Source organism: Lycium barbarum, chromosome 3, assembly GCF_019175385.1.
Source record: "Lycium barbarum isolate Lr01 chromosome 3, ASM1917538v2, whole genome shotgun sequence".
NCBI classification, from domain to species: domain Eukaryota; kingdom Viridiplantae; phylum Streptophyta; class Magnoliopsida; order Solanales; family Solanaceae; genus Lycium; species Lycium barbarum.
Window position 1 is genome coordinate 110503465 of NC_083339.1, and position 26802 is coordinate 110530266.

General features: G+C 37.2%; 1 protein-coding gene across 6 annotated transcripts; it reads right to left on the reverse strand.

Moving 5' to 3' along the window:
* On the reverse strand, window positions 1-26564 carry LOC132631803 (phosphoglucomutase, chloroplastic). Of its 6 annotated transcripts, none has more exons than XR_009579074.1 (23): window positions 26166-26564; window positions 26020-26085; window positions 25405-25449; window positions 25220-25312; window positions 25097-25149; window positions 24437-24488; window positions 24292-24360; window positions 24004-24072; window positions 23692-23814; window positions 23556-23608; window positions 12130-12208; window positions 11974-12038; window positions 11831-11898; window positions 7788-7906; window positions 7637-7711; window positions 7443-7558; window positions 6865-7006; window positions 6653-6734; window positions 6536-6594; window positions 6378-6455; window positions 5909-6014; window positions 5704-5832; window positions 1-428 (listed from the first exon to the last, which is right to left on the reverse strand). XR_009579074.1 is itself a non-coding variant. In XM_060347499.1 (22 exons), the coding sequence occupies exons 1-22, from the start codon at window positions 26394-26396 to the stop codon at window positions 5765-5767; spliced, it is 1911 nt and encodes a 636-aa protein (XP_060203482.1). In that variant the 5' UTR covers window positions 26397-26564; the 3' UTR covers window positions 5504-5764. The 6 variants fall into 6 exon arrangements, 2 of the variants coding, with proteins under 2 accessions (XP_060203482.1, XP_060203483.1); XR_009579076.1 differs by lacking the exon at window positions 1-428 and adding an exon at window positions 4943-5270; XR_009579073.1 differs by lacking the exon at window positions 1-428 and adding an exon at window positions 4943-5324.
* Between the last annotated feature and the right edge of the window lie 238 nt (window positions 26565-26802).

Consider the following 26802-nt stretch of genomic DNA (forward strand, 5'->3'; position numbering starts at 1 on the left):
GAGTCCACGAACAACACATAATGCAGTCCCTGATTCAGTCAACTTTGTATAGTTTCTGACTATTTATCACTATAAAAGTTTAAATGAAATGCTGGAAGAAATTTACAGAAAAGAAGAGGGTTACAACTTACAAGTCATAACAGTGTATAGTTCTTTTTGCACACGACACGATGAGTTCGACTCAAGATCAAGTGCTACTAAATGTTTGATTACTTCCCTAATACCGAAGAATTAACTAAGCATTTTTTTTTTACATAGTAATAATAAGCACGTCTGCTGAGATTTCTGCCAGCTTGTAAGTGAAGACTCACCTTACCACCAAAGGATGTGATGCAACGGATGGGGCTACTCCTCCCTTAACAAAAGCTTCAGGTTTAAGCCCTAAGTATAAAAAAAATCTTGATAGGGAGTGCTTCCCCCGAATGGCTCTATGCGGCGCGAATCCAAATTTAATCGGATTTCAATGCGAGTACCGGAAAAAAAAAAATCACTTTAGTAGACTGCTGGTGAGTTGCACTCCTATCAACATGCAAAGCGGAAAGCAAAACTTGAACTCAAGAAGCGAAACTCCATAAGAGAAAACCATTGCGCTTTATGGTTCCCTTTATTCTTTAATATGATTCTTTTTTTTTTTTTTTTGCTAGCACTCTATATCGTATACAATATTAGATTTTCCTATTTTACCTCCTAAATTAGGATCAAACGAAGTATCATGGACCATTCGATTCATTAATTAAGAGACATAAGTCATAACAGCACCCCTTTCATCTTGTCGCAAGGCTCATTTTCGGTAGTAGGTTATAATAATATTTATGTGGCTTATTGATCAATGAAGCCAGTTGAGAACCATCTTAGGTTCAAATCTCAACGGAGGCAAGAAAACTAGGTGATTTCATTCTGTCTATCCAAGCCTTGGTAGATAGAGATATCCGATACCTATGTTAATGGGAAATAGCAGGTACTCGACCCATAAAATTAGTCGAGGTGCGCTATTAAAAAAAATATATAATCCTAGTAATAATAAGTATGTGGTAGTGTGGTGCATGGGTTCATCTCCCACTTTGGAGCCAAAGAAAACAAGTTTTCGTTTTCAAATCTTTTGTGAGCACCGTACTCTTTCCCAGGATTATGTTAAGATCCCAGTACGAGAACTCTCTTTCCCATTGAAACCTTTGACAAAAGCTACCACTACACAAAGTGCGTTTGCTTTTGTACCAGTCATCATCAAAATAAGATTTTAGTTGATGTCAAGTTCATATGATATCCTAAAAAGAATTACCAAAAAACAAAACTTACTCGGACGAAAAACATTAACATTAAGAGCTCCAAATTTGTTTTAAACAGCGTCTGGATGCATAGCAACAATTGATTTCAATGACGACTCAATATTTGCTGCGCTTGTGAAGGCATATTTAACCATCAAGCTTGCTTGATATTTCAGTTTATTTACCAAAAACCAATCTTAAATTCTTTACTAAAATCAAGAGAAAGAACTTAGGTGGGGCGGCAAGGGGTAAACTTGATTAATTGTGAGATGGCATCAAATAGTATACAGTCCTTTCCATTCAAGAACACACTGAAGCTTATGACAATCAAATTGCTTTTATTGGTTAAAAAATCCCATCATTTAAAGCTTCTCAAACGAAAGGACTACACAGCAAAAGCACTACGTCTGGAACAGCAGAGAACATCGTGTGATTATTTTGAGATGACATCAAATACAGTTCACAGTCCTCTCCATTCAAAAATAAGCCATAAGTAAAGCTTCTGGCACCCATATATATTTTCTTCAATTGGTCAAAAAATCCCATCATCTAAACGCTGCTTCTTACTAGAAAAGCATAAGACAGTAAGTCTGGAATAGCAGAGATCCAAGGAGACACAAAATCTCATGAACTAGTTCATGTGTTTGAGTGCATGCTTCGCCATGATATCACTTAGGGTGTGTTCGGTATGGAGGAAAACATTTTCCGGAAAATGCTTTCCAATTTTTCCATGTTCGTTTGGTCAAAAATTTTGAAAAACATTTTCTTTAGGAAAACAAGTTCCTCAAAAATTGGGAAAATGACTTCCCTAATAAAAGTAGGAAAAACAAGTCTATAAGTGTATTCCACCCAACCACTCCCACCACCCCATGCCTAGCCCACCCCACCCACTTCTGCCCCACCCCCTGGCAAAAAAAAATAGTTACTTTTGTTTTGAAAAAAAAAAGTTTTGAATTTTTTTTGGTTTTTTTGCACCATCCCACCCCCACCCGCAATCAAACCCCCACCCCTGCCCCACCCCCACCCCCTCCCAAAAAAAAAATTAATTTTGTTTTGGAAAAAAAGTTTTGAATTTTTTTGTTTGTTTTTTGCACCACCCCACCCCACCCCACCCCCCCCCCCTCCAAAAAAAAATTAATTTTGGTTTTGAAAAAAAAGTTTCTAATTTTTTTTTTTGGTTTCCACCCCCTGCCCTACCCCACCCCACCCACCCTGCCTTACCCCCAACCCCCCCCCCCACCCAAAATATTAATTTTGTTTTGAAAAAAAAAGTTTTGAATTTTTTATTTTTTTTATTTTTTGCACCACCCCACCCCCCCCCCCCAAATATTAATTTTGTTTTGAAAAAAAAGTTCTGAATTTTTGCACCACCCCACCCCCTGCCCCACCCCACCCCCCAAAAAAAATTGTTTTGAAAAAAAAAGTTTTGAATTTTTTTTTTTTTTTGGTTTTTTGCCCCATCCCCCTTTCCCGACACCCCACCACCCCCTCCAAAAAAAATTGAGGGTGGAGGGGTGGGTGGTTGTGGGGGTTTGTGTGGTATGGGTCCACATCGAGGGGGGGGGGGGAGGGGATGCGATGGTTTAGAAAATTCAAAAAAAAAAAAAATACTTCAAAAAAATTGGGGGTGGGGGTGTGGGGTGAGGCGTGGGGGTGGGGGTGGGGTGGGTTGGGTGGAGTTGTGGGGCTTGGGTGGGTATTTTTCTGAAAATGTTTTCTACCAACCAAACGAATATGACAAAATAAGTAAGAAATTCACTTATTTTCCGTTACCCAAACGAACATGAAAAAATAAGTATAAATTCGCTTATTTTTTAAGAACACATTTTCCTTCATACCGAACACACCCTTAGGCATATTGGAAGTAGTTTGTGTTCAAACACATTTTGGAGTTGATAAAGGACAAAACCTTTGAAACAATTGCAAGAGTTGTTGTTAGATCATTCTTGTCCAAGTTGAACATTGAAGTTTAATGGTGATAGGGACCTAACTTCGGAAGAATATGATAGTGGCACTACAATTTACACGAGAGAACAGTTGAATTGACCCTTTCCCATTAGAAGTGCCAAATTCCCCACAAAATCCGAAGACACTAGCAAGCAATCAGCTGATCAACAGGCCCAGCCATGTATGTTCCCTTAGGACGAAGTTGCAGGCACTAGGTTGAGATGGAACATCGAGGAGGTGATGGGATAATGTCCCGAAGAACCAATTTCATACAATAACATCTCTAACCGACGGGTTAACGTACTGTTACATTGTCAATATATATAAGTTAAATCCTAAACTTGAACCCAGTGACTACATCCAATTACGCAGGTTTTGGATTCACCCGTCACCACCCAAGGGGTAACATACTATTATAAAGTGTAAGATTACTAAATTAGACAAGATGACAAAAGCGACGGAATTACAAAAACAAGTTCCCCAAAGAAAATTCAACATGATAAAATTGTAGAATTGCATATGAAACAAAAGTGAGGGAGAAGGTGGAAGAATTTTAACTTGAAAATATGTAGCTTACTCAAACCACAATGCAAAGGGAACTGGAACATATGCTTATTCATAACTCTTATTTTTATGCTTTTTTATGCTCTCACTAAAGAATCAAATATACTTTATAATTTCTCTCTTCTGAATCTATTTAAGCGCGATTTTAAGAATTCCTAAGTTCACAAAACTACAATAGTAAGTACTATCACTCATAGAACATCGTATAAGCTAAGTGCACACAACCCACTGAGCTTTGCACCTATCATTTTTGTGTGTCCAATTTGAGAATAACCCACTTTGATTGAACCTTGCATGTGTTTGATTCAACCAAATTAAGCTCAACATCTCTCCATGGTAAAGTTATGTAACAAATTTATCAGACTTGCAAGTCAGTCCAAATGAACCCACTTTCCAAACACACATTATAACCCACTTTCCAGGATCAAATTCCACGAGTTGCTACATGACAACCTCAAACACCTTTTCTAGAACTTCTTTTTCCTTTTTGGATATCTTTCCAACCTTCTCTGACAAGATTACAGTGATCTATTGGAGGTAAATCCAGTCACAAGATTCCCCACCACTCCACAATATGAACAATGACATCCTCATTTCCACATAGTCTCCTTTTCTAGACTAGTCGGAGCTAAAACTAGCTATGGAATCTCGTACAATACATGGAGCCAAGATTTCTAACAAGAAAATCTCTCCTCGACTTGACTTATACTTACTAATTTTGATCCTCCCTTGGCTCATAGCTTTTTCACTTTTGGTCCTTTTGCAGAAGCCCGTACGGTAGACAAGTTTGACCACTTACGACTTAGACAAGCTTCAAGTTTTTGCTATGTATTTCCATTGTACCATTTTTAAGTTACCTCATCAGCGAACTACCTCCGTAGTACAACATATAGATAATCCATCATAGGAAACTTCATCGAGAACCTCATTTCTTCATGAGCGATCCTTGTTCTATTTCATCTACTAAAGTGAAGAAGGCATTTAAGTTAGCGAGGAAAGGGCAAGTTACGATCCCAAGATAGATTCAACCTTAACATTAATGAGGTATTACATGACTACCTTAAGCAAAGGTCCCATGCTTCTGTACGGAGTTCAGGAAATGCTTGCATAACAGTATGTTATTCACGGTGTTTATAAGCTGAAATATTATATCCAACATATCAAAATAACTACCAAATAGCAAAACTTGATTAAATAAGTCCTCAATCCTGTATAGTTTTCTTAAAGAAAAAAGGAAGCTACTGCTTATTGAAAGTACTTATCCCAGGATATAGGATGATTAACCTTTCAAAGCATGGTCTTCAATAATGCACAATAACACCAGGGAACAGATACTAGTACATAAACTATGAAGATGAGGATCAGAAAGACAGATGCCCAAAAATCTCACGGGAAACATCTGAAATAGACTAATTAATTTAGAAGGAACTAGAGTGATCCCACAAAGACGCCATCACCAACAGCCAGTACGAGGCATGAGAATGGTCCTATATTCTGGAATAAAATGTCAAGAGCAGGTATCTCACAAGTATCTCAGCTAAGACAACCCTGTTATTTTGGCCAAGATAGACTAAGCTACCACAGAAGATCATAGCATGCATCATAATCACTGACAGAGTAAGAGTTTAATTAATGGAACCGAGTGCGGACAGTTAATTTGGAACATAATTCAGAAAAGACACGGCAAAAGTTAGTTCAAAGTCTCAATTTCTAATGTGCCAAAGAAATTTCTAGGAAGAAATAAAAATTCTAGTGCAGCAGCTTTCTATTGATTAAATACTCCAATCATGTGTTCTAATTTTCATCAGATAATTATACATAATTTACATGATTTTAATTCTGGTCCTTAAAAGACTATGTCTACATGCAGCCAAATGAGGAAGAACCATGCATCACATAAAATTCAGGAACAAAGGAAGCGTCCAACCTGCTACAACTGTCACAAGAAGGCTTCCCCTAAGCAATTGTAGTTGCAGATATTTATGACCTTATGTGATGACAGTGGGCTTCTCTCTTCCTGTGAAGTCCTTTAGCTTTGATACAGAAAGAGCGAGATCTGCAAAAGATAACTAGATAAATTTTCAAGGAAATGGGAATATTTCATAGTTAAGCTCGTAGATGAACAATCTAACCTATCAATGGTTTCAAAGCAATTTGAGCATCCATGTCGTGTTTGGATGCATCCAGCTCAAACTGTTCGATATATATTCTCACTGTTGCACCAGCAGACCCAGTACCCTGTAAAATTGAGATCTCCATTGATTCCACTTGACAAACTACAGCGTGCAGTTTCCAGATAAAATAGAAGAGATTGGTGACAAAATCCCCCCACAACATAATAAGATACTAGTCCCTCTCAACTTAAACGTCTCAGTTGGCCACTTTAACATGCTTTTCAAGATGAACTCGATAGAGATTAGTTTAACGAGTTAGAAGACTATACGGATTTCTTTTCTTTTTCTTTTTTAATTGGCAACGTGAAATTATACGGATTTTTTTCAGTGTTTGAAGAAAGCGGATTACAGCGTTACGATTTAGTTTCAGTTGTTTAGACTTCAGATTATTCTACTACTTTTCTCAGAATAAGGAGCCAATGCAGACCGATAGTCGAAAGATGATCCGGGACCCGTCACTGAAAACAAAGCGAACCCCCTGTTTGGATGCGACACTTCCATCGACCTGAGAAATGCACAACAACTACTTAAGAATTTCAAGAAGATAGTTAGACATTCTCATTCCTAAGATATATCAGAACTTACAGGATCAGTGTAGGCGAAGTCATCAGCAAAATCTAGGATATAACTTCCTGCAGGAGAACCTTCAGTACTTAAAATGCTGTGAATGTAGACAAATTTGACTTTAAAATGAGAACTTACCATACTTATCACCAGCCTTGCTTTTAGAAATCAAATCCCGAAGATACTCGATCATGTTATTTGCTCCTTCTGATTCACATTCCTGGTCAGAAAATAATGACAAAGTGTTGCAGTTAATCATCTGGCCAAACAAGTAATCGACAAATCACTCCAGAAGACGGAAACTAAAAATAACTGCTAAAAGGTGTTTAACAGACACAAAAAGTGCTTGCCTCATAGTCATATCTCGAAAAGAAGTTCCTTCCATAAGTGGCCCAGTGCTCCTTCACAACATCAGCAACAGAAACCAATATATCCCCTGATGTTTTGTCCTTGTTCCGATATGCAAGTATTGAAAGCCAAGCTAAAACAGCCCTATCAGTTACAAGTTTAAAAAATTTAGACCACAAAGAGTTGATCACTGTTATACCAAACTAAAGTTTGCAATGTAGCATAGAAGAGAACGAGAAGAGCAACAATTCATTTTGGTGATACAGACTATGAGAAGAATCTCTTAAGGACGAATAAACTCTCATATCGCAAGAACACACAGCAATATCCACTGACATCATTAAGATGAAATGGAAGAGTAAACCAACAGCAGTTTCGCGGGATGAAGGTTCAAAAAAGGGGCACAATCACCAATACCATCATTATATTACTAACAATGTAGGAGATAAATGTTCTCATTCTTATTTGCCTTTATGCCACAGCATCAAAATGAGGGGAGAAACACATATCCGAAGTAATGTTTAACCCGATTTGGCAATCACAAACTACTGAAAGAATCACCGGTGAACATGTAACATACCATATACCATCCTTTTCACGGATGTGGTCCGAACCAGTCCCAAAACTTTCTTCCCCACAGATTGACAATTTTCCAGCATCCATTAGATTACCAAAGAACTTCCAACCAGTTGGAACCTGAGGGGCATAGCTTGAAAAGTATAGTTGAAGATTTCAACATCATCAAAATTAAAGAAACAGTAAACAAGTTCTAACCTCAAAAAAGGGGAGGTTTAGCTTTTGGGCAACGCGATCTAGAGAACCACTAGTGGGCATTGATCGAGCCAAACCCTGCAAGATATACGTGTCAAATTTTTGATGTGTAAGGACCAAAGCCAAGGTGCATAAAAGCTTAAGTGCTTCAGACCTTAGGCCCGGACTGGAAATATGGAATAGCATCTTGGGCATTGGCAGCAATAATTGCAACAGAATCAGATGGAGTAACAAAAAAGCTTCTTCCAAGAATCATGTTTCGATCACCATCTCCTGCATAAGTGACAAGTGAAAATCAGACTTTGGTTCCATATGGCAGAGCAGCATCGTGTTCTGTCATTTAGTATCAAGAGAAGAACTATGGTGGATGAGAGATTGCAGTGTATAATTAGACCAACTTGTCACAGACATGATAAGACTTTCTTGTTATTTAAGACATGAAAAACAGAAAGAAGTTAATGCAGAACTCTTAACTCACAGCTAGGAAATAGATAATTTGGACATAACAATTTAAGTAAGCTGACATGACGCTCAAGACATTGATGTATATTATTAATCATTATGTTTCTTCCTGTCCCTCAATATCCTCCACCTTGTTTCTTGTCAACATGTACAGCAATTAATCAAAATTACGCCAGATTTGGATCCATGCTTGCTCTACCTTCATGCTGACTGGGTTTGAACTACAAACTCTTTGCCCTTTTCTCATTACAAATGAGCTTCAACAAGAACGGATGGACTCTTCAATACTCTTAGCGTACTAACTTCCTCAAGGAATTATTCCAAACGAAACACCCGACACACAAATCACAAGTCCCACAAGCAAGGCTCAATATTCAAACAAATCAAGATAAGATTTCAAGAAAAAAGCAGAATGCATAACAATATAGAAAACTGAAGTATTACGAGGAAATGTATGATGAAGTGCTACTGAACTGCTGGTGAAGACAATGCATCCGATTGCTTACTATCTAAATAAAGACCTTTACAAGACATTATCTACTACCCATTGCAACAAAGGATGCACACCATAAATTATGTGGATAACAAATTCCACCAGTAATCACTGGAAAACTCGAATTTAAAATTGGCCTATCCATCTTCAATGAAATTCGTGCACGTGCTTCAATATTTATGCTTAGGTGAAAAATCTGTGTGACGCAACCATGCAATGAGCACAGAGCAAACTATTGCTTCACCTTTTACTAAAGCTTAGGTTATAGCTGTGTGATTCATGGGCTCTGAATTTGATGGACACCCAAATCAATATATTATGGGTGTAATTTTCTCTTCCATCAAGCAGTTTGAGACCCTCAAAGGCCTCAAGTAAGAACACCATTTTCCAATGCTCAACAGTCGAGGCGAATCCAGGATTTGAAGTGTATGGGTTCCTAGCAACCTCAAGTTAATATATAATAATGATCAGTTCACAATAAAATATCTATAGATTTTTAGTAAATTTCTTAATACGTATACAGGGTCTAGGCAAAGCTATTGGGTTCACATGAACCCATAAATTACTAGCTAGATCCGCCTATGTTAAGTCGATAACCCACAAGAAAATTCTCCATGATTCTATTATTGGAACTGAACTCAAAGGTGTCTCAGATTAAATCCTAACCTCTCCTCCAAGCCAAAGAACCTCTTTTCCTGAGTAGATGCAGCAAAGGATTATCTATCCATTTTACTAACAAAAGTAAGAATAATAGTGTCTGTCATACTTTTCACTTCCAATATCTCAACATTTTAATAAGTTCCATGTGATTCTGAACCAGGAAGCTTCCATGTTATGCCGTCTCATGGAAATTCAAAATAACAAGTTAGTTCCTGATAGTTTTGAAGTACCTGGAGCCGTACATGCTGCAGGAATGCCAACAATTTTTTAGATCACTCCAGAAACATCCAAGTTAGGAATCTTCTCGTTTACAACTATTTTAAGCTTATTAAAAGTAAATTTTGAAAATAAAGAATATTACTTCCTCTGTCCTAGTTTATGTGAAGTTATTTGACTGGCATTAAATTTAAGAGATTAAACATAAAGAAGAATTTTGACAAGTAAGCCGAATCGATGCGAAGTTTATATGGGTAGTGGTCAGAGTTCGACGTGTCTTTTTATTCTCTCCTTGTAAGAAAGAACAAAATTTTATATCAAGTGGATCCTAACTACTAACGAGTCGAGTCATTAAGGATAAAATATGAATACAAAAATTAAATAGTTTGCAAAAAGAGAGGTTTCATTCTTTCCAGGAGAGACTATGACTAAAAAGGATAAATATCTGCATTAAATGGAAAAAAGGGATTGCAAAAGAAAAAGGCGCCATTTAAGTAGGATTCTTTTAAGAAAGCCAAATTTTATGGAAATCCAAATATAGTTATCCTAAAATTTTCGAAGTACCTCCCTCACGTAACAAGAATGGTAACCTACGAATTGTGTTTTAATTTATGTTTGTTAAGAAAATGGATCTTACGTTAACTTAACCTGAAAAGCTAACTCAAATAGAGGAGAATAAAACCCATCTGACTCTCATACAATGTTAGGAAAATGGATACTAGGCCTAACTCAACCCAAAGGCTAGTTCAAAAGATGAGGATTATCCAAAGCCATATACGGAGACTATAACCCATACAAAGGTGACATTCTAACAAATTTCACAAAAAAAGAGATAAGGAATTCCTCCGTGTTCAATTGTTTTAAAGTGGTTTTAACGTCAATAAAAGCCACAATTGGATTAAAATACAAAAGTAATCCCTATTTAATTCCACCAATGAAACAATTTTTGGTTTTAACGATTTATATAAAGAGTGACTAACTATTAACAAGCTAAAATTTATTTGAGACAACACTAAAACCCATAAAGAGCATGATAAAAGAAAAAAGTTTTTCGAATAGGTTTAAAGCAAGAAAAACCTATAGAATGGAATTCTCATATTTTGTAAGAAGACTAAAATTTATAAGTATTTTAACCAATAAAAAATGTATAATGCACCAACTCCTTTTTAATTGAGTGCATAAAAAGAAGTGGAAGTCCATATATATATGCTTGAGAGGTATAACTTAAAATGAGAAAATACATTAAAACTTCTATTTTCACCCAACTTGAAAAAGTTATTACAGAAGAAACAAGGGACAGATAAAGATAAAGTTTTCTCAAGACAAATTTGCCTTGGAACTATTTGAGTTATTTCTAATTATAAGTAGTGATGATGAAATTGAAATAATAATTTCAACCATATAATACTCAACAAAAGGTCACACGCTTACCGTTACGCCAACATACAAGTCTCAAACCAAACTTGAAAAAGTTGAATCAATCTCTTTTGTTTAATTTATGCAAGAGAACAGAACAAAGTTTCTTCATTTCTGTTTTACTTTTCTCATAAAGGACATTGCTTTTAATTCCTTTTTTTGGAGTCAAAATATTTACAAACAAATCTCTTTTGTTTAATTTATGCAAGAGAACAGAACAAAGTTTCTTCATTTCTATTTTACTTTTCTCATAAAGGACATTGCTTTTAATTCCTTTTTTTGGAGTCAAAATATTTACAAACAAAACATCATGATTTAGCTTATGACAAGCAAATAAGTTATACAAGGCCTTTTTGTATAACTTATAGCAAGAAGTACAAATTAAGATATAGTTGAAATACTAAAGAAAATTCCTTATGAGATAAATTAGAAAATCAGCACACTGGAATAGTTGGTCTTCTAAAAACTCTTCAGAATCATTTCTAAATAGTTATACAAGGAAATATCCAGAGACGTTATCATGTTTCTTCTCATGCGTAATAAAGTTAGAAATTAGCACTTCTAATTTATTTTGATCAGAACATTTTCATTTTCATTCATGAAAGAAAGAAGCAATCGTTGTATCTAAGCTTTCAGCAATGGTATATGCATGCAATTGAAAAAGTATGACCACTTAATCTTTGGAGAGACTAATTCTCTAATTGTCCTTCTCCTTTTTCCCTGATCTCTTTTCATTTCAGAGATTTTGGGGTGGGGTTGGAAGGACAGTGGAATAGCTAACTAAATGTTTTCTGATGGCTTCTAACTTTGATTCTCTTTTCTGATTATTTTCCTTTCATATATATAAGATTTAATAAATTTTGAACTTCAGCCAAGCATATTATAAATGTCTCCAATTAATTGAAAGGCCACTCTGGTGAAGTGTTGCGGCAGAAGGTTTTTGAGCATACCGTCACTTGCAGCACCAAAGTCAGGTCCATTCTGTCCGTACAGGATATTCACCAAATCCTCGGCATACCTTGACCAAAATAACTAAAATATATTAGTTCTTTTCAAGAAGTTAAAGCACATCTACTAGATGTTCTTTTCTTACGTAAGGTTAGGGTCTGGATGACCATGCCCAAAATCTTCCAGTGGCACTCCATTTGCAATAGACTCCTATACAATATACATAGATGAGAAAGCTACAATCAAGTTTGATGCAAGATATAGTCCAACAGCTAAAGGAAAAACTCCAAGGCATACATACCAGGCTAGCTCCTAGTTTATCAACAAAAATGGGCTTCGCATAAGCCCCTGTAACTGCATGCATGGCATCAAATACAAACCTGTCAGCAGCATCAGACATTAACAAGCAAAAGCATGAGCAAAAAAATCCAGCGGGCGGGGGGAGGAAGGGAAGAAGGATACAAAATATTATATGGTCCTTCAGTGTAAGCCCATCTTACTAAGCATTGAATTTAAGCAAGAAATTTATAACTTACTATGTTTGTACAAAATGCACTACCTACAGAATCGCATTTGAACTGGTATAGTCAGTTAGACAGTGATTTCAGATTTTCCCTTCCTTCTTTCTCTCTGTGTGTGTGTGTTTTGGGGGGAGGGGGTGTATACAAAGACAAACAGGAAGAGAGATAAAGTAACTAAGACCTGCACGACAGCATATATTTCAAGAACATCCACCATAGAAGAATGCAACCATCATTTAGAGATAGTAATTCGACTTCATGTGCTTTAACAAATTGCATACACAACTAAAGGTAAGAGCGCCCCCCCCCCCCCCCCCCCTCTCTTAAAAATATTCTGTTGTCTTAGTTTTGTTGATATGAAACTCGAAAGAAGAGTTGAGAAAAGAAATACTTCTGAAGAGGAAGCAAAACTAGAGGTATAAGGTTTACTATTGATTTGTGAATATCTGATTATGATCAGATCAGATTTTGTAAGATCTTAATTGATCTGATATGCTATTGGATGTTTAGGAAATTAGATCAAATAAAATCATCCCTTGATTATCAAATCTGCTAGAATCAAGGGATCAGATAGCTAGTTTGTTTGTTTGTTTCTACTATAAATTTGTACCTCTACAGATGAATAAAGTATGCAACTTTGGTACCAAAACTTTCATGGTATCAGAGCAACTTTATTCTTGTGTTGCTCATGACTAAAACAGCATTTACTGGGCAACGTTACCCAGCGGCATCAACAGAAGCCGAGAATTCTATTAACAAAGTTCCGAACGAGACAACTATGAACCAAGACAGAGATTCCTCTCATTTGTCTTTTCAGCTTACTTCTCACAAGCTGAATGGCAAGAATTATTTGGAATGGGCGCAGTCTGTTCGTTTGGCTATTGATGGTCGAGGAAAACTTGGGCACCTAACTGGAGAGACAAAAAAGCCTGAACCAGGAGACCCGAAAATGAATGCCTGGAGATCAAAAAACTCAATGGTAATCGCTTGACTACTAAACTCCATGGAAGCTGCCATAGGTAAACCATAATTGTTTCTTCCCGCTGCTAGGGATGTTTGGGAGGCTGTTAGAGAGACTTATTCTGACATAGAAAATGCTTCTCAGATTTTTGAATTAAAAATTAAACTGTCGAAAGCTAGGCAGGGGGAGAGGGGTGTTACTATTTACTATAATGAGATGGTTTCCCTATGGCAAGAATTAGATCAATGCTATAATGATGAATGGGAGTGTCCTAAGGATAGTGTAAAAGCAATGAAAAAAGAAGAAAATGAGAGGGTATATCTATTTTTAGTAGGATTGAACCAAGAATTTGATGAACTTACCCACTGCCCACTTTGAGGGAAACTTTTTCTGTGATTAGGCGAGAAGAAACAAGGAGAATGTTATGCTAAAATTAGAGTCTAATCTGGAAGGAAAAAATATAGATTCCTCTGCTCTAGTTGCTGCGAAAAATGAAAATGACAAGAAAAAAAAGCCGTGGTGTGATCTTTGCAAAAAATACTGGCACACTCGTGAGACCAGCTGGAAAATCCATGGGAAACTGCCTAACTGGGAGAAAAAAGGGGCAGACAACCGTGGCAGCCAGGCCTTTCAGAGTTCCAGCGAAGAATCAGGGTTGCAACCTTCTCTAGAAGTGGCACCATCACCAAGGAGCAATTAGAGCTACTGCACATACTTCTCCAATCTCAACTCCAAACCAGTAAACCCGATCCTTCCACTCCCACTTGTTCTTTTTCCCAAACAGGTACTGTACCATCTATTTTTATGAGTACAAATTCAACAGGTGTGAATTTTTAGATTATAGATTCAGGAGCTAGTGATCACATGACATGGAATTCCCATTTTTTCTTGACTTACACTCCTTCTGCAGGAAATAAAAAAGTCAGAGTTGCTGATGGTTCCTTCTCAGCAATTGCTGGAAAAGGGACAATCAAATTAATCCCTCATTTGACTCTTTTTGATGTCCTTCATGTTCCAAAATTGTCTTGCAATCTTGCGTCCATCAGCAAATTGACTCGAAACCTTAATTGTCGTGCTATCGTTGACTCTACTTCATGTGTATTTCAAGACAAGGTCTCGGGGAGGACGATTGGCAATGCTAGAGAGTCTGAAGGTCTCTATTTTCTTGAAGATGGTGACAAATCAGCAAATTTTAGTTCAACTTGTTTGAATTCTGTTCTAGTTGATAATAAAGTCATGTTATGGCACTATAGACTTGGTCATCCTAGTTTTCATTATTTTGAAACTCTTGTTACCTCAGTTATTTATGAATAAAAGTCCATCTTCTTTCCAGTGTGAATTTTGTGAAATGGCTAAACACCGACGCTCATCTTTTTCTTCCCAAAAATACCATGCCACAAAACCCTTCAAGTTAATCCATAGCGATGTTTGGGGACCTTCTAGGGTAGCAACTGTAAATGGAAAAAGGTGGTTTGTGAGTTTCATAGATGATCACACTAGACTTAGTTGGGTGTACCTATTGAAAGACAAAGGGGAAGTAAAACATATGTTTGAGGCTTTTTATGCTATGGTTGAGACACAATTTAATGAGAAGATTCAAATATTTCTGAGTGATAATGGGAGAGTTTTTTCATGACCAGCTAGGCAATTTTTTCACTTCCAAGGGAATAGTGCACCAAAGTTCTTGTCCTGATACACCCCAGCAAAATGGAATAGCCGAGAGAAAAAATAGGCATCTTATGGAAGTAACCAGAGCCTTATTATTCACAAGTGGAGTCCCTAAATTTCTTTGGGGAGAAGCTATTTTGACAGCCACCTATCTTATTAATAGGATGCCTTCCCGTGTTCTAGATTTTAAAACCCCTTTCAGTATGTTCAAGACATACTTTCCTACTTCTAGATTGACTGCTGATCTAGCTTTGAGTGTTTTTGGGTGTAGTGTATTTGTTCATGTTCATGATCATAATAGGAGTAAACTTGATCCACGTGCTAAAAAATGTGTTTTTGTTGGCTATGCTCCTAGTCAAAAGGGATACAAATGTTATGACCCAAATTCTAGGAAGATCATTGTCACAATGGATGTCACTTTTTTTGAATCTCAATTGTTTTTTGGAACTCATCTTCAGGGGGAGAAACATAGTGAAGATTCGAGGGATAATAAGGAACCTCTTGACCTCATGTGTGACAAACAAAATGATCCAGGTTTTATGATAGACACTGGAAATAGTACTTTTGGTAATAACAACCATGAGAAGGTAAGAGATCACAGCTTAAATAATGAAAATGAAAAAACTGATTCAATAGAGCCTTTTCATCATACAATTAATGACAAGAACAGGGAACAAACAAGGGAATTACAGGTTTACTCGAGGAGAAACCGGAACCAAGAAAAAGAGATTAAAGACTCTCATCAGAACCAAACGTCCAGCCCGCAAGATCTCACTCAAATACAAGGTAATTCTCCAGAACCTAACTCTGATTTACCCCTTGTTACTTTAGACCTTGATCTTCCGATTGCCAAACATAAAGGGGTAAGAAAAGCCAACCATCCCATGTCAAATTTTGTGTCATATAGAAACTTGTCCCCTTCCTATGTAGCTTTTCTTTCTCAATTATCTGAAATGGAGATACCGAGAAATGTGCAGGATGCTTTGAAAGTTCCCGAGTGGAAGGAGGCAATTCTAGAGGAGATGAACGCTCTTGATAGAAATAAAACCTGGGAAATGGCAGAACTACCACGTGGAAAGAAAACAGTGGGTTGCAAGTGGGTGTTCACTATCAAGTTTAAATCAGATGGGTCCCTAGAGAGGTATAAGGCGCGTCTGGTAGCAAAAGGATTCACTCAAACCTATGGGATTGACTATCTCGAAACGTTTGCTCCAGTTGCTAAGTTGAACTCAATCAGGGTTCTTCTAACCATTGCTGCCAACTTTGATTGGCCACTTCAACAACTAGATGTGAAGAATGCATTCTTGAATGGAAAACTCGAAGAAGAAGTCTACATGGATCCTCCTCCGGGTTTTGAAGAAAGGTATGGACCTAGAGCGTGCAAGCTAAAAAAATCTCTCTACAGGCTCAAACAATCTCCAAGAGCTTGGTTTGAGAGGTTTACTCAGTTTGTGAAAAACAAGGATACACTCAAGGGCAAGCAGATCATACCATGTTCATTCGACATTCACTTGAGGGAAAGACAACTATCCTAATAGTGTATGTTGATGATATCATACTTACAGGAGATGACTTGTCAAAAATGAAGAATTTAAAAAATCAGTTGGCCACGGAGTTTGAGATCAAAGATTTGGGCCAATTGAAATATTTTCTTAGCATGGAAGTAGCGAGATCAAAAGAAGGCATTATGGTGTCACAAAGGAAGTATGTGCTAGATCTTTTGAACGAGACAGGGATGAGTGGTTGTCGCCCAGCTGAAACACCTATTGATCCGAATATAAAATTCGGATACAAAGAAGGAAATTCAGTTGACCAAAGTCAATATCAGAGACTAGTGGGAAAGTTGATCTACTTGTCACACACTCGGCCGGATATAGCTTTTCAGTCAATTCATGCACTCTCCAAAAGAAGAGCACCAGGAAGCGGTCTATAGGATTCTAAGATACCAGAAAAGTTCACCGAGGAAAGGGTTGTTTTTCCAAAAAAACCAACAAAGGAGCATTGAAAGCTTTACAGATGCGGATTGGGCAGGTACTGACAGGAAGTCTACGTCTGGATATTGTACATTTATCTGGGGAAATCTCGTGACTTGGAGGAGTAAAAAGCAGAATGTCGTAGCCCGTAGCAGTGCCGAAGCTGAATACCGATCTATGGCTCATGGGATCTGTGAGATGATTTGGCTCAAGAAGATGATGGAAGATTTGAATAAACCATTTGCTCTACCAATGAAGTTGTACTGTGACAACAAAGCCGCCATAAGTATTGCTCACAATCCAGTTCAACATGATAGAACAAAGCATGTTGAAGTGGATAGGCACTTCATAAAAGAGAAGATTGAAGAAGGAAGTGTGTGCATGCCTTTTGTCCCAACAAATAAGCAGATTGCAGATGTTTTCACAAAAGGACTCTTTAAACCAAAATTTGAAATTCTTCTAAGCAAGTTAGGCATGACAGATATTTACATGCCAACTTGAGGGGGAGTGTTGATTTGTGAATATCTAATTATGATCAGATCTGATTTTGTACAATCTTAATTGATCTGATAAAATCAGATCTGATATGCTATTGGATGTTTTAGGAAATTAGATCAAGTAAAATCATCCCTTGATTATCAAATCTGCTAGAATCAAGGGATCAGATAGCTAGTTTGTTTGTTTGTTTCTACTATAAATTTGTACCTCTACAGATGAATAAAGTATGCAACTTTGGTACCAAAACTTTCATTTACTTATTATACAAATTTCAATACTAGTTGTCTCCGTGGTGACCTATAGGTCACGGGTTCGAGCCGTGGAAGCAGCCACTAATGCTTGCATTAGGACAGGTTGTCTACATCACACCCAAGGGGTGCAGCCCTTCCCCGGACCCTGCTAACGCCGAATGCTTTATGCACCAGGCTGCCCCTGCCCTTTACAGATTTGAATATTTCAAGGATAAACTTGGTTCCTTTTATAAATTTAAAGTAGGTGATGTATAATAGTCTAATACTGGAAGCAGGTTTCTGATGGAAGAGCATCTCATTGGAACTCGAGAGACATAAGGAGTTCCAGAAGTGTTTCTACATCATATACATTCAGTAAAATACACCCAAATTCCAATAAATACAAGCATTTATATCTAAGACCATGTATTGGCATCACCTAAGTATCTCGACTCTTTTTTGTCCAAACTACCCTAAAAAAAGGCAGGAACCGTATTTCACATACTCCTCTACTATTCTTCCTGGCCAACTTAACCTCCCTGTATTGCCCAATTCAGCCAATCTAGGATCAAAAACAAAAGGCAAAGCTACCTCACCACTGAACAATGCCCCAATATATATCTTCTTTTAACACATAACATCTGGTACAAAAAAAAAAAAATTATAATTGTGATGCCCGGGCTATCTTGCGCGCACCTCGACTAATTCCACGGGACACCTTCTACCTCCACCAGCACATGTACTAGCCAACTCTGTCCACCAAGGCTTGTACAAATGGAAAGAAATCACCTGTATTTTTGCCTCCCCTGGGTCTTGAAACTGAGACCTCATGGTTTTCAACCTAATTCGCGCCATTAGGGCACACCCTTGGATTCTAACATCTGGTACAACTCTAAGGCCCCTTTTCTGCAAGTTTGCTTGCATCTAACACCTCACACATTTCAATACAACAAAACCCAGCCACTTCGGGAGGAGTTTTCTCTAAAAGGCAGTATGGTTTGAGGTACGAGCATGATAATCATGGTATAGAATTATGCGTTGTTTAGTCTACTGTTCAATTACCTTTTTTTCATTTTTTGCATAGTTATATAATTTTATACCAGATAAAGCATGGAATAGGAATCCCTGTACAACCTATACTGGGATCAAATAGACAAATACTAAAAGACCAAAACACCATTGATGTTTAATATACTTTCTCAAAAAACCTTTCAACACTCCAAAAAGAAAAAAAAGCTTCAACAATGGTCCTAATCAGAAGACTAATGGCTTCCCATGAAAAAGAGGCCATTTAAACTGATTCACTTCCAATTTGAGCTCCTTTTCCTTTTCTTTTTTTTCTCTTTTTCTTTTGGTGACTAAGACCCAACAAATTGAGATTAATTCAAATATTAGAAAGGGAAGTTTTGGGATTCTGCTTGGTTTGTGAGGAATGACAAGTTCCTGCCCTTCTTGTGTCACGAGCTTTTTCTATTCTATTTCTTTTTTTAAGGATTGGAGTTTTATCTTGTAGGCAAAAAAAATTTGTTACAACAGGTCAAGGGTATAATGGAAAACTGAATTTTATTTGGTTTAAAAACTGACCACGTGGTTTAAATTCTACCATGTATATCTAAGTTTAATACAACGAACCAAACATTCAACAAGAACTAATCTCTACATTATTGATCCCCGTATTACTAATCCCTGCATAACTTGTCTTCAAACCAGATGACCCTATAGTCTTTGCAAGGCCAGAGGAAAAGTAAGATAAAGATAGAAACTCATACTTTCCTCTCCCATCGTTCTGGTAATGCGGTACATTTGGTGAAACTTGTTTCCTTTCCAATTAATTCAAGGTCTAAGCTATCCTCTCAACTTCCTAATCTTCACAATTTGTTCAAAAAAATAGTTCACATCCATGAGTAGAACTGTATTGAGAAGACAGTAGCAAATCTGGGGTCTCATCTTTCAGAGGTACGTGGTGTATCAAAGCATCAAGACGAAGTCTCAGTTTTTTTCCATTACCTACTGAGAAGCTAATGTTTGGAGAGAATTCCTTCATAAATTGCATACGCTCTTCCATAGACAATACCATATCACCATATCACTACTCTTGTGCACCAGGCTCATTACTTCATACTCTTGCACGGATAACCTGCTTCCAGAGGTTATGATTCCTGATTGTATCTCCTTAACCAGGATAGCAACTTTTTGTTAAGCAACCTCATAATTTTATCCTGAAGGCCAGATTCGTTTCATGAGTCAATTTACTCTGCTTAACCAACGATAAGTCTTCCTATCCTTGTTCCCTTCAAGAAAAAATCCTTTCTTAGTTCCCTTCAAGAAAAAATCCTTTCTTAGGTTGTCCAGTCTCTTTTCCACTTGACTAGGTCGTAAAAGAGAGACTCGCATAGATTGGTAGATTATCCAACACATTATTGGTAAGTGTGAGTCTTCCACAATCCACCAAAAGATAAATATTGTTGTCTCCAATTTGATATCTACTCAAATTGCTCCCCCACTCCCTGTCAAACAATTGCATACTTATGTTTGGCCCCAAGAGGCAGTCCTAGATATGTAGGGGGGGAAAATCAGACTTTGTAATCGAATATTCTGTTAGTTGTTGGTATATACTGGAGATCATTAACTAGATTATAATTAAGATTAGAAATTGCCTCAAACTCCAATAAGAATGACTCTCAGATGCTTCAGTTGTTCACCTTGCATCACAAATGATTAGGTTGCCACCAGCATATAACATGTGTATTAGAGCAAAGAGTTGGTCCTGTCCACCTCCATAGAGAAACTTCCTATCCAGTTAAGTTCTCTAGCTATGTTCAACATCTTATTTAATCCTTACGTTACCAACAAGAATCTGAAAGGTGAAAAAAAGACCATCTTCCATTCATCAGAATTGAATCAACTAGAAGAGATGAAAACCTTAATCATTTTCATTCATTGGTCTCCAAAACTCTGTTCTTCAATAGGTTGATGAGTAACTCTCAAATAATAAAACAACAACATACCCGGTGAAATCCTACAAGTGGGGTCTCGGGAGGGTAGGATGTACGCATACCTTACTCCTACCTTTGTGGGGTAGAGAGGTTGTTTCCCATAGACCCTCGGCACAACAGCGCATTACAAAAACAGGCTAGAAAGAAAAGAATAACGGCACCAATGAAGCAACAGTAACAATAAAAACGAAGTAAAAGATACTATGCAAGTAATAAATAGTAATACTACTAATAAGGAGAAAGGAGAAGAGGAGATTAGTCCCCTGTTTCTCCCACATAAAGGTGCTACAACACTTGGCTACCTACTAACCTTCTACCCTAATCCTTGACCTCCAAACCTTCCTATCTAGGGTCATGTCCTCAATAAGTTGGAGGTGTGTCATCTCCGGTGAATCACCTCCTCCCAGTTCTTTTTCGGCCTACCTCTACCTCTCCTAACATCCTAGCCTTCCTCTCACACCTCCTCTGGTGCATCCGAACACCTCTTCACATGCCTGAACCATCTCAGCCTCGCTTCCTTATATCTAGATTCCAGATATTCATCGGTGGTCAAAATTATGCCTATAAAGTGATTTCCTTTAATATAAGCATTTTGAGTAACAACGACTATTTTGCTAATCACTATTTTTTAATCTTTCTGAGCAGTTGTGTTATATTGTACACCTCCCTAGACAACTTATAGGGGTGAAGTCCCTCAATTCTTTTGTTCCACCCCTTGTAAGTAATAAGTATTAATGCGATATATGAAGCACAAAAAATTTTAATTTAAAAAAAAAAAATCAAAAGTGATAAAAGTCGTTCAAAGCATTCATGAGATCCCCATTTACCACTGGCCAACACCTCTGATAAAATGTAGTATAGCCTTCTAGACCTGTGGCCTCTTTTCTCGACCTCTCTTTTCCTCTATCAAGTAAGATAAGGAGGTTTACATTTTCAAAAGGTCTCCAATACTTCCTCTTGGCAATAGGAAATAAAGAGCTGATCATTTCCACTCTGATATCATCTGTATGATGACAATTCTATATGCTTGTATTTCATGTGACCATTTGCATTTTGTGAATCACACCTATGTTCTTGTCGCCTTCTTTAGCCAGGATCAACAGTTCGCCTCAAGGTATCTCTTTAACCTTGGCTACCGGCATATTCGTTTCTTCCTGTCTTCTATCCACGTATCGTATCTTTCCAGAATCAGTGTTTTCCTTTTTTTGAAATCACTATAAGTATTTAGATTCTATACCTTTCAATCCGGCTTCAGCAGCTTAAGTTTCTAATGTTAATGTAAACCCCAGGAAAATTAGGTATGAAGACTAAAAAAAATTTAGATCCACACCATGCTGCTGTGTTGTAACGAAGTATCAGCCCTTACTCTCACCTCATGTGAATCCCTATCTACAAAACTTTCAACCTCCAACCACATGTTCTTATTTCCCCCAGTTAATTGAAAGGGGTAATTATCAGAAATCAATTTTGGTAGTGTAGCTGTTTGATGTATTTGAACTCCTCATCCCATTCAACCGGAAATGAAAATCTGTCAATTCGTGCAGCCACCCTTGAGTTTTTCTCCTTTGGAACCAGATGAAACTCCCACCTTGCAGAGGAGGATCTATCCACTGCATTTCCTCAATAAAATCAGAAAACTCTTACCGATCTAACCAATCTGTTTTGTTGGCTCCTTTCTTCTGAGAACCTTACACACTATGACCAGTAGCGCTAATGGCCTCCAACTCAAACCATGACATTGCTCAAGCCCCGGAAACAGTCTCATGTAGAAGTGCAAGGTAACTAGGTAAGGCTAGATACATAAGACCCAATGTGGTCCGTCCCTTCCCCTGACCCCACGCATAGCCGAAGCTTAGTACACTGGGCTGCCCCTTTTATTGAAAGGTTTTATAAGGTGCAGACACATTGCAAGGGATGGATCCCTCAAAAAATAAAATAAAAAGTATCTCTTTCTTAGTAGAGCTATAAAGGGCAGCCCGGTGCACTAAGCTCCCGCTATGTGCGGGGTCCGAGGAAGGGCCGGACCACAAGGGTCTATTGTACGCAGCCTTACCTTGCATTTCTGCAAGAGGTTGTTTCCACGGCTCGAACCCATGACCTCCTGGTCACATGGAGGCAACTTTACCAGTTACGCCAAGGCTCTCCTTCTTTCTTAGTAGAGCTAGGACTCAGTTTAATCATACTAAAAGGTGCAGCTAATGACCTACAGTGAGTAGGAATAACGTATAATCCTCCAAACATTCATTCATAATTTGCATTGCTGCTAGACATAACTGCAGTAATTTGTATGGCACACATTTACAGTTTCCTAGGTGCTGGAGACCCTTCACGTCGACATCTATGTCATCTAAAGCTACTTGATCAACACCCAAACTTGACCTAACCCTACTTATCATTTTTATACAACTCATCAACTTATTAAACCCATTCCACATTGATGTATATCATCAATCTCCTTGGATAATTACGTCAAAAACACGGATTTATGAAATCTCAACTGAATCTCGAAAGCCTCATTATCCTTTACTGTATGTTATGGTTGCCAAATGTCACCTTAAGAATATAATTATGCCAGAAGCAGAACCAGATTCACATAATGCGTGGTTATCACCACTTCAAAAGGATGCAGGAATTATTAGGTGATTGTAGTTAATTATCGTCTTATCAAAGATATTAGATAAATTTAGATATCTGAAGAGAAGTTAGTAATACCCGTAGCAGTCATCTATTTAGAGAACAGGCTAATAGAAATCATTATGAAACTAGGGAGGGAAAAAGTCCAAGAAATGTCCATGAAAAATATGATATAGCCAATTAGAAATACATAAACAGCACAAGTAAAACAATGCTTGATAACAGGGGAAGCATAAAACAACACACCTGAAATCTGGTCGTGAAACAAGACTTCTAATGAGTGAAAAATCAAATACATTCTGCACATTATCAGTTTTGTTATAGATACATATCATGGTGTGCATTTAAAAAAATTCGGAAATCTAAAATTTTAGTCACTCACCTCCATTAGCTCCAAATAATCAGCCACAGGGTCGACCACCTCCACACTAAAATTTCCATAGTTTGTAACTCCAAGTTGAGAAAGATCAACATCAGGAATGTCGACAATTTTTATTTCAGAAATCTGCATAGCCCTTATGAAACAAGGAATTCAGATGCCGAATCACCAATGAACCATAATAGTTCCTTACAGTTACCTACACTATGTATGTCTATGCATATACAGCACTAAAGAACCTTGTGTCGAACCATAGCTACATTAAGTCATCTAATACAGAATAGTATATTAGTTAGCAGGCCGATGGAATCATACAGAAAGGGTGTTTCCATAGATCTTGTCCGTGATAGACTCAGGTGCTGGTTGGCCGCTGCTATAATTGAACTGAAAAAAGGAAATGATAATCAGAAATGCTAAGTTCTTGGAATATCCTATTTAGAGAGGTCGAATATCAGAAACAGTCATATCTAGCAAATTCTATGCGGAACCAGCTTTTTTTAAAATAAAACAATGAAGTTTAACTGTATATTTCAGCAGCCAATGGGACAGCTAAGAACAAGCAGTTCCAGATTTCTGGTACATGTTTGCTGACTAGAAATTTACCTTGATACCCCAATCATACTCAGGACCACCAGGGTTATGGCTTGCACTCATTATAAAGCCACCATTTGCCTGTGGATTAACTTTTAATTGTCATTCAAAAATAGCAAAGAAAAAGCAAATAAAAGAATTAAAACAGAATTGTCACCTCTCTCTTCCGTATCACAGCAGACACAGCTGGCGTGGACAGTATACCATCCCTGCCAAACAGAGATTCTTCATCTATACATATCAACTACTTTATTTTCTCTTTTTGGATAAGAGCACAAACATATGCACTTAGGAAATGAAACAAATTTAGCTATATGCTAACACTTGAATAAAAAGTAGAAGGATATGGACTCTCAGAACAAATATCATCATGGAATATTATCATAAGGATTGATTGCAAGAAGAGATGGCTCATGGAGTCTATAATTAAGACAAGGCAATACAAAGTAATATCGCACATAAAGATTGAGAAACATGATTTCCATCTTCACAAACATACAGAACCGCTTTATACAGATTAAAAAGTGAGTGGCAGGACTAAGCTTCATAGTACAGCGAGTAAGAAAATCAAGGCCAAAGAACTTAATCTAGTTAAAAAGTTCCTCTTTTTGAAAGTTTGAGCTTCATTAGCACAGGTATCCAACAATGAGCTATGCATTTCAGATATTAACATTCAGAAATGCAAAGGAACCAGAAAGTAGTAAATTGAGAAAAGTATTACTTCAAGCAATAATATCGCCAGAAAGTGAAATTTGAAGAATTCATTCGCGCAATGATGAACATCTGGATTAAACAAAAGGTACTTTGGGACACTCACTTGCCAACCAATATTTTACCAACACCGTTACCCGCAGCAATTTTAATGATTATCTGCATTGTAGCTTAAGATGCATTAGGGATCAGAAAACACAGAAATTTATGTACAAAATTTGAGCACTACCTGTGCAGCTTCTCGATTGAAATATCGACCATCACCTCCTAAGACCAACAGCCCATTCTTATAATCCTCTAATGGCAATGAATTAAACAATGCCTGTATTGAAACATCAACAAAACAATTGCACAGAATTGAGTACACTTGAAATTCAATATGACTTACAAGTTCAAAGAACGAGAGAACCATACCTGTATCCAATTGGCAAGGTAATTTTCCTGCATAAACACTTTAACCTATATACAAAAAAAGAAGCAAAAGTAATCAAAATGAACCGTTTGCATTAAAATTTGGGATATTTTCAAAAATATACAGCCCTACATAAAATATTACGCCACGTAGCCCAATATACAATACTCCCTCCGTTTCAATTTGTTTGCCTTACTTTCCTTTTTAGTCCGTTTCGAAAAGATTGCCTCTTTCCAAGTTACCAGTTTCAAAAAAAAAAAAATGAAGATTGTCTCTTTCCTTTTCTGGCAACTCTTTAATTCTACGTATCTTTAGTTTAAAGACCACAAGATTCAAAGATCTTGTCTACTTTCTTAAACTCTGTGTCAAGTCAAAACCAGACAAACAAATTGAAACGGAGGGAGTATTATACAACATTATACCTGGGGGAAAAGCATTATACATAATGCATCAACCTTGAATAAAAGAAAAGGCGTGTGTACACAAATATGGGCTAAACCGGGTAACAAACTCAAAATATGGGCTACGAGGCGTAAATATTTTCTCGCAGTCGACATAGAGCGTAATTTTCCCTTTTTCAATAAAACCAACCAAAAAAGAAAGAAATGACAGAGTACCTTTTTGCGTAGACCACTAGTTCCGGTCTTTTGACCTTCAATAGGCTTAGTAGGAATTGAATTAATCTGCAATTCAAGTAAATCAAAAGTATAAGCTACAATTCACCATTAAAATAAATAGAGATAATTTGGAAGAAATTAAAGACCTTGAGACCCTGTGATTGGCCAACAGTTGTAGAAGGAGATGATGATGATGATGATGAGGCAGTGACAATAAAAGGAGCAGATGATGATATTTTAGTCCCAAAAGAGTATTTAAAGGAAGACAATTTAGGTAATAATGACAAGGATCTAAGGTAATGAGTGGAGGAACTGGCACAAAACAATGGTGGCAGAGTGGAAAGTTTTGTCAATGTAAATGCACCCTCCATACCCATATTTCTTTTGCAGAAAGAGTGTGAGTGGAAAGAGAAGAGGCAGGACTATTCTAGCAAAATTAGGAGAATGTGGGATATGCTTTGGAGTATTCTTGAAAATCTAGAAAGATTCATAGGAATTGCCTATCTGCCACATGCTGTCTAGATTGCTTATCGGTACAATAACTTATGTCACTCACTTCACGCGAACTTCCTCTTTATGGTCAAAAATTTAAAATTTAGTATCTGCAAATAATTGTTCAATATTAAGCCCCTGTTTGGCTATAAGAATGCTTTTTTCCAAAATCAGCGTTTAGCCATGAGAATTTTGAATACAACTTAAAGTTATTCCGGAATACCAAAAACTCAAAAAACTTATTTTTTTTTAAAAAAATCACTTTTTTACAACTACATTTCACCAAAAACT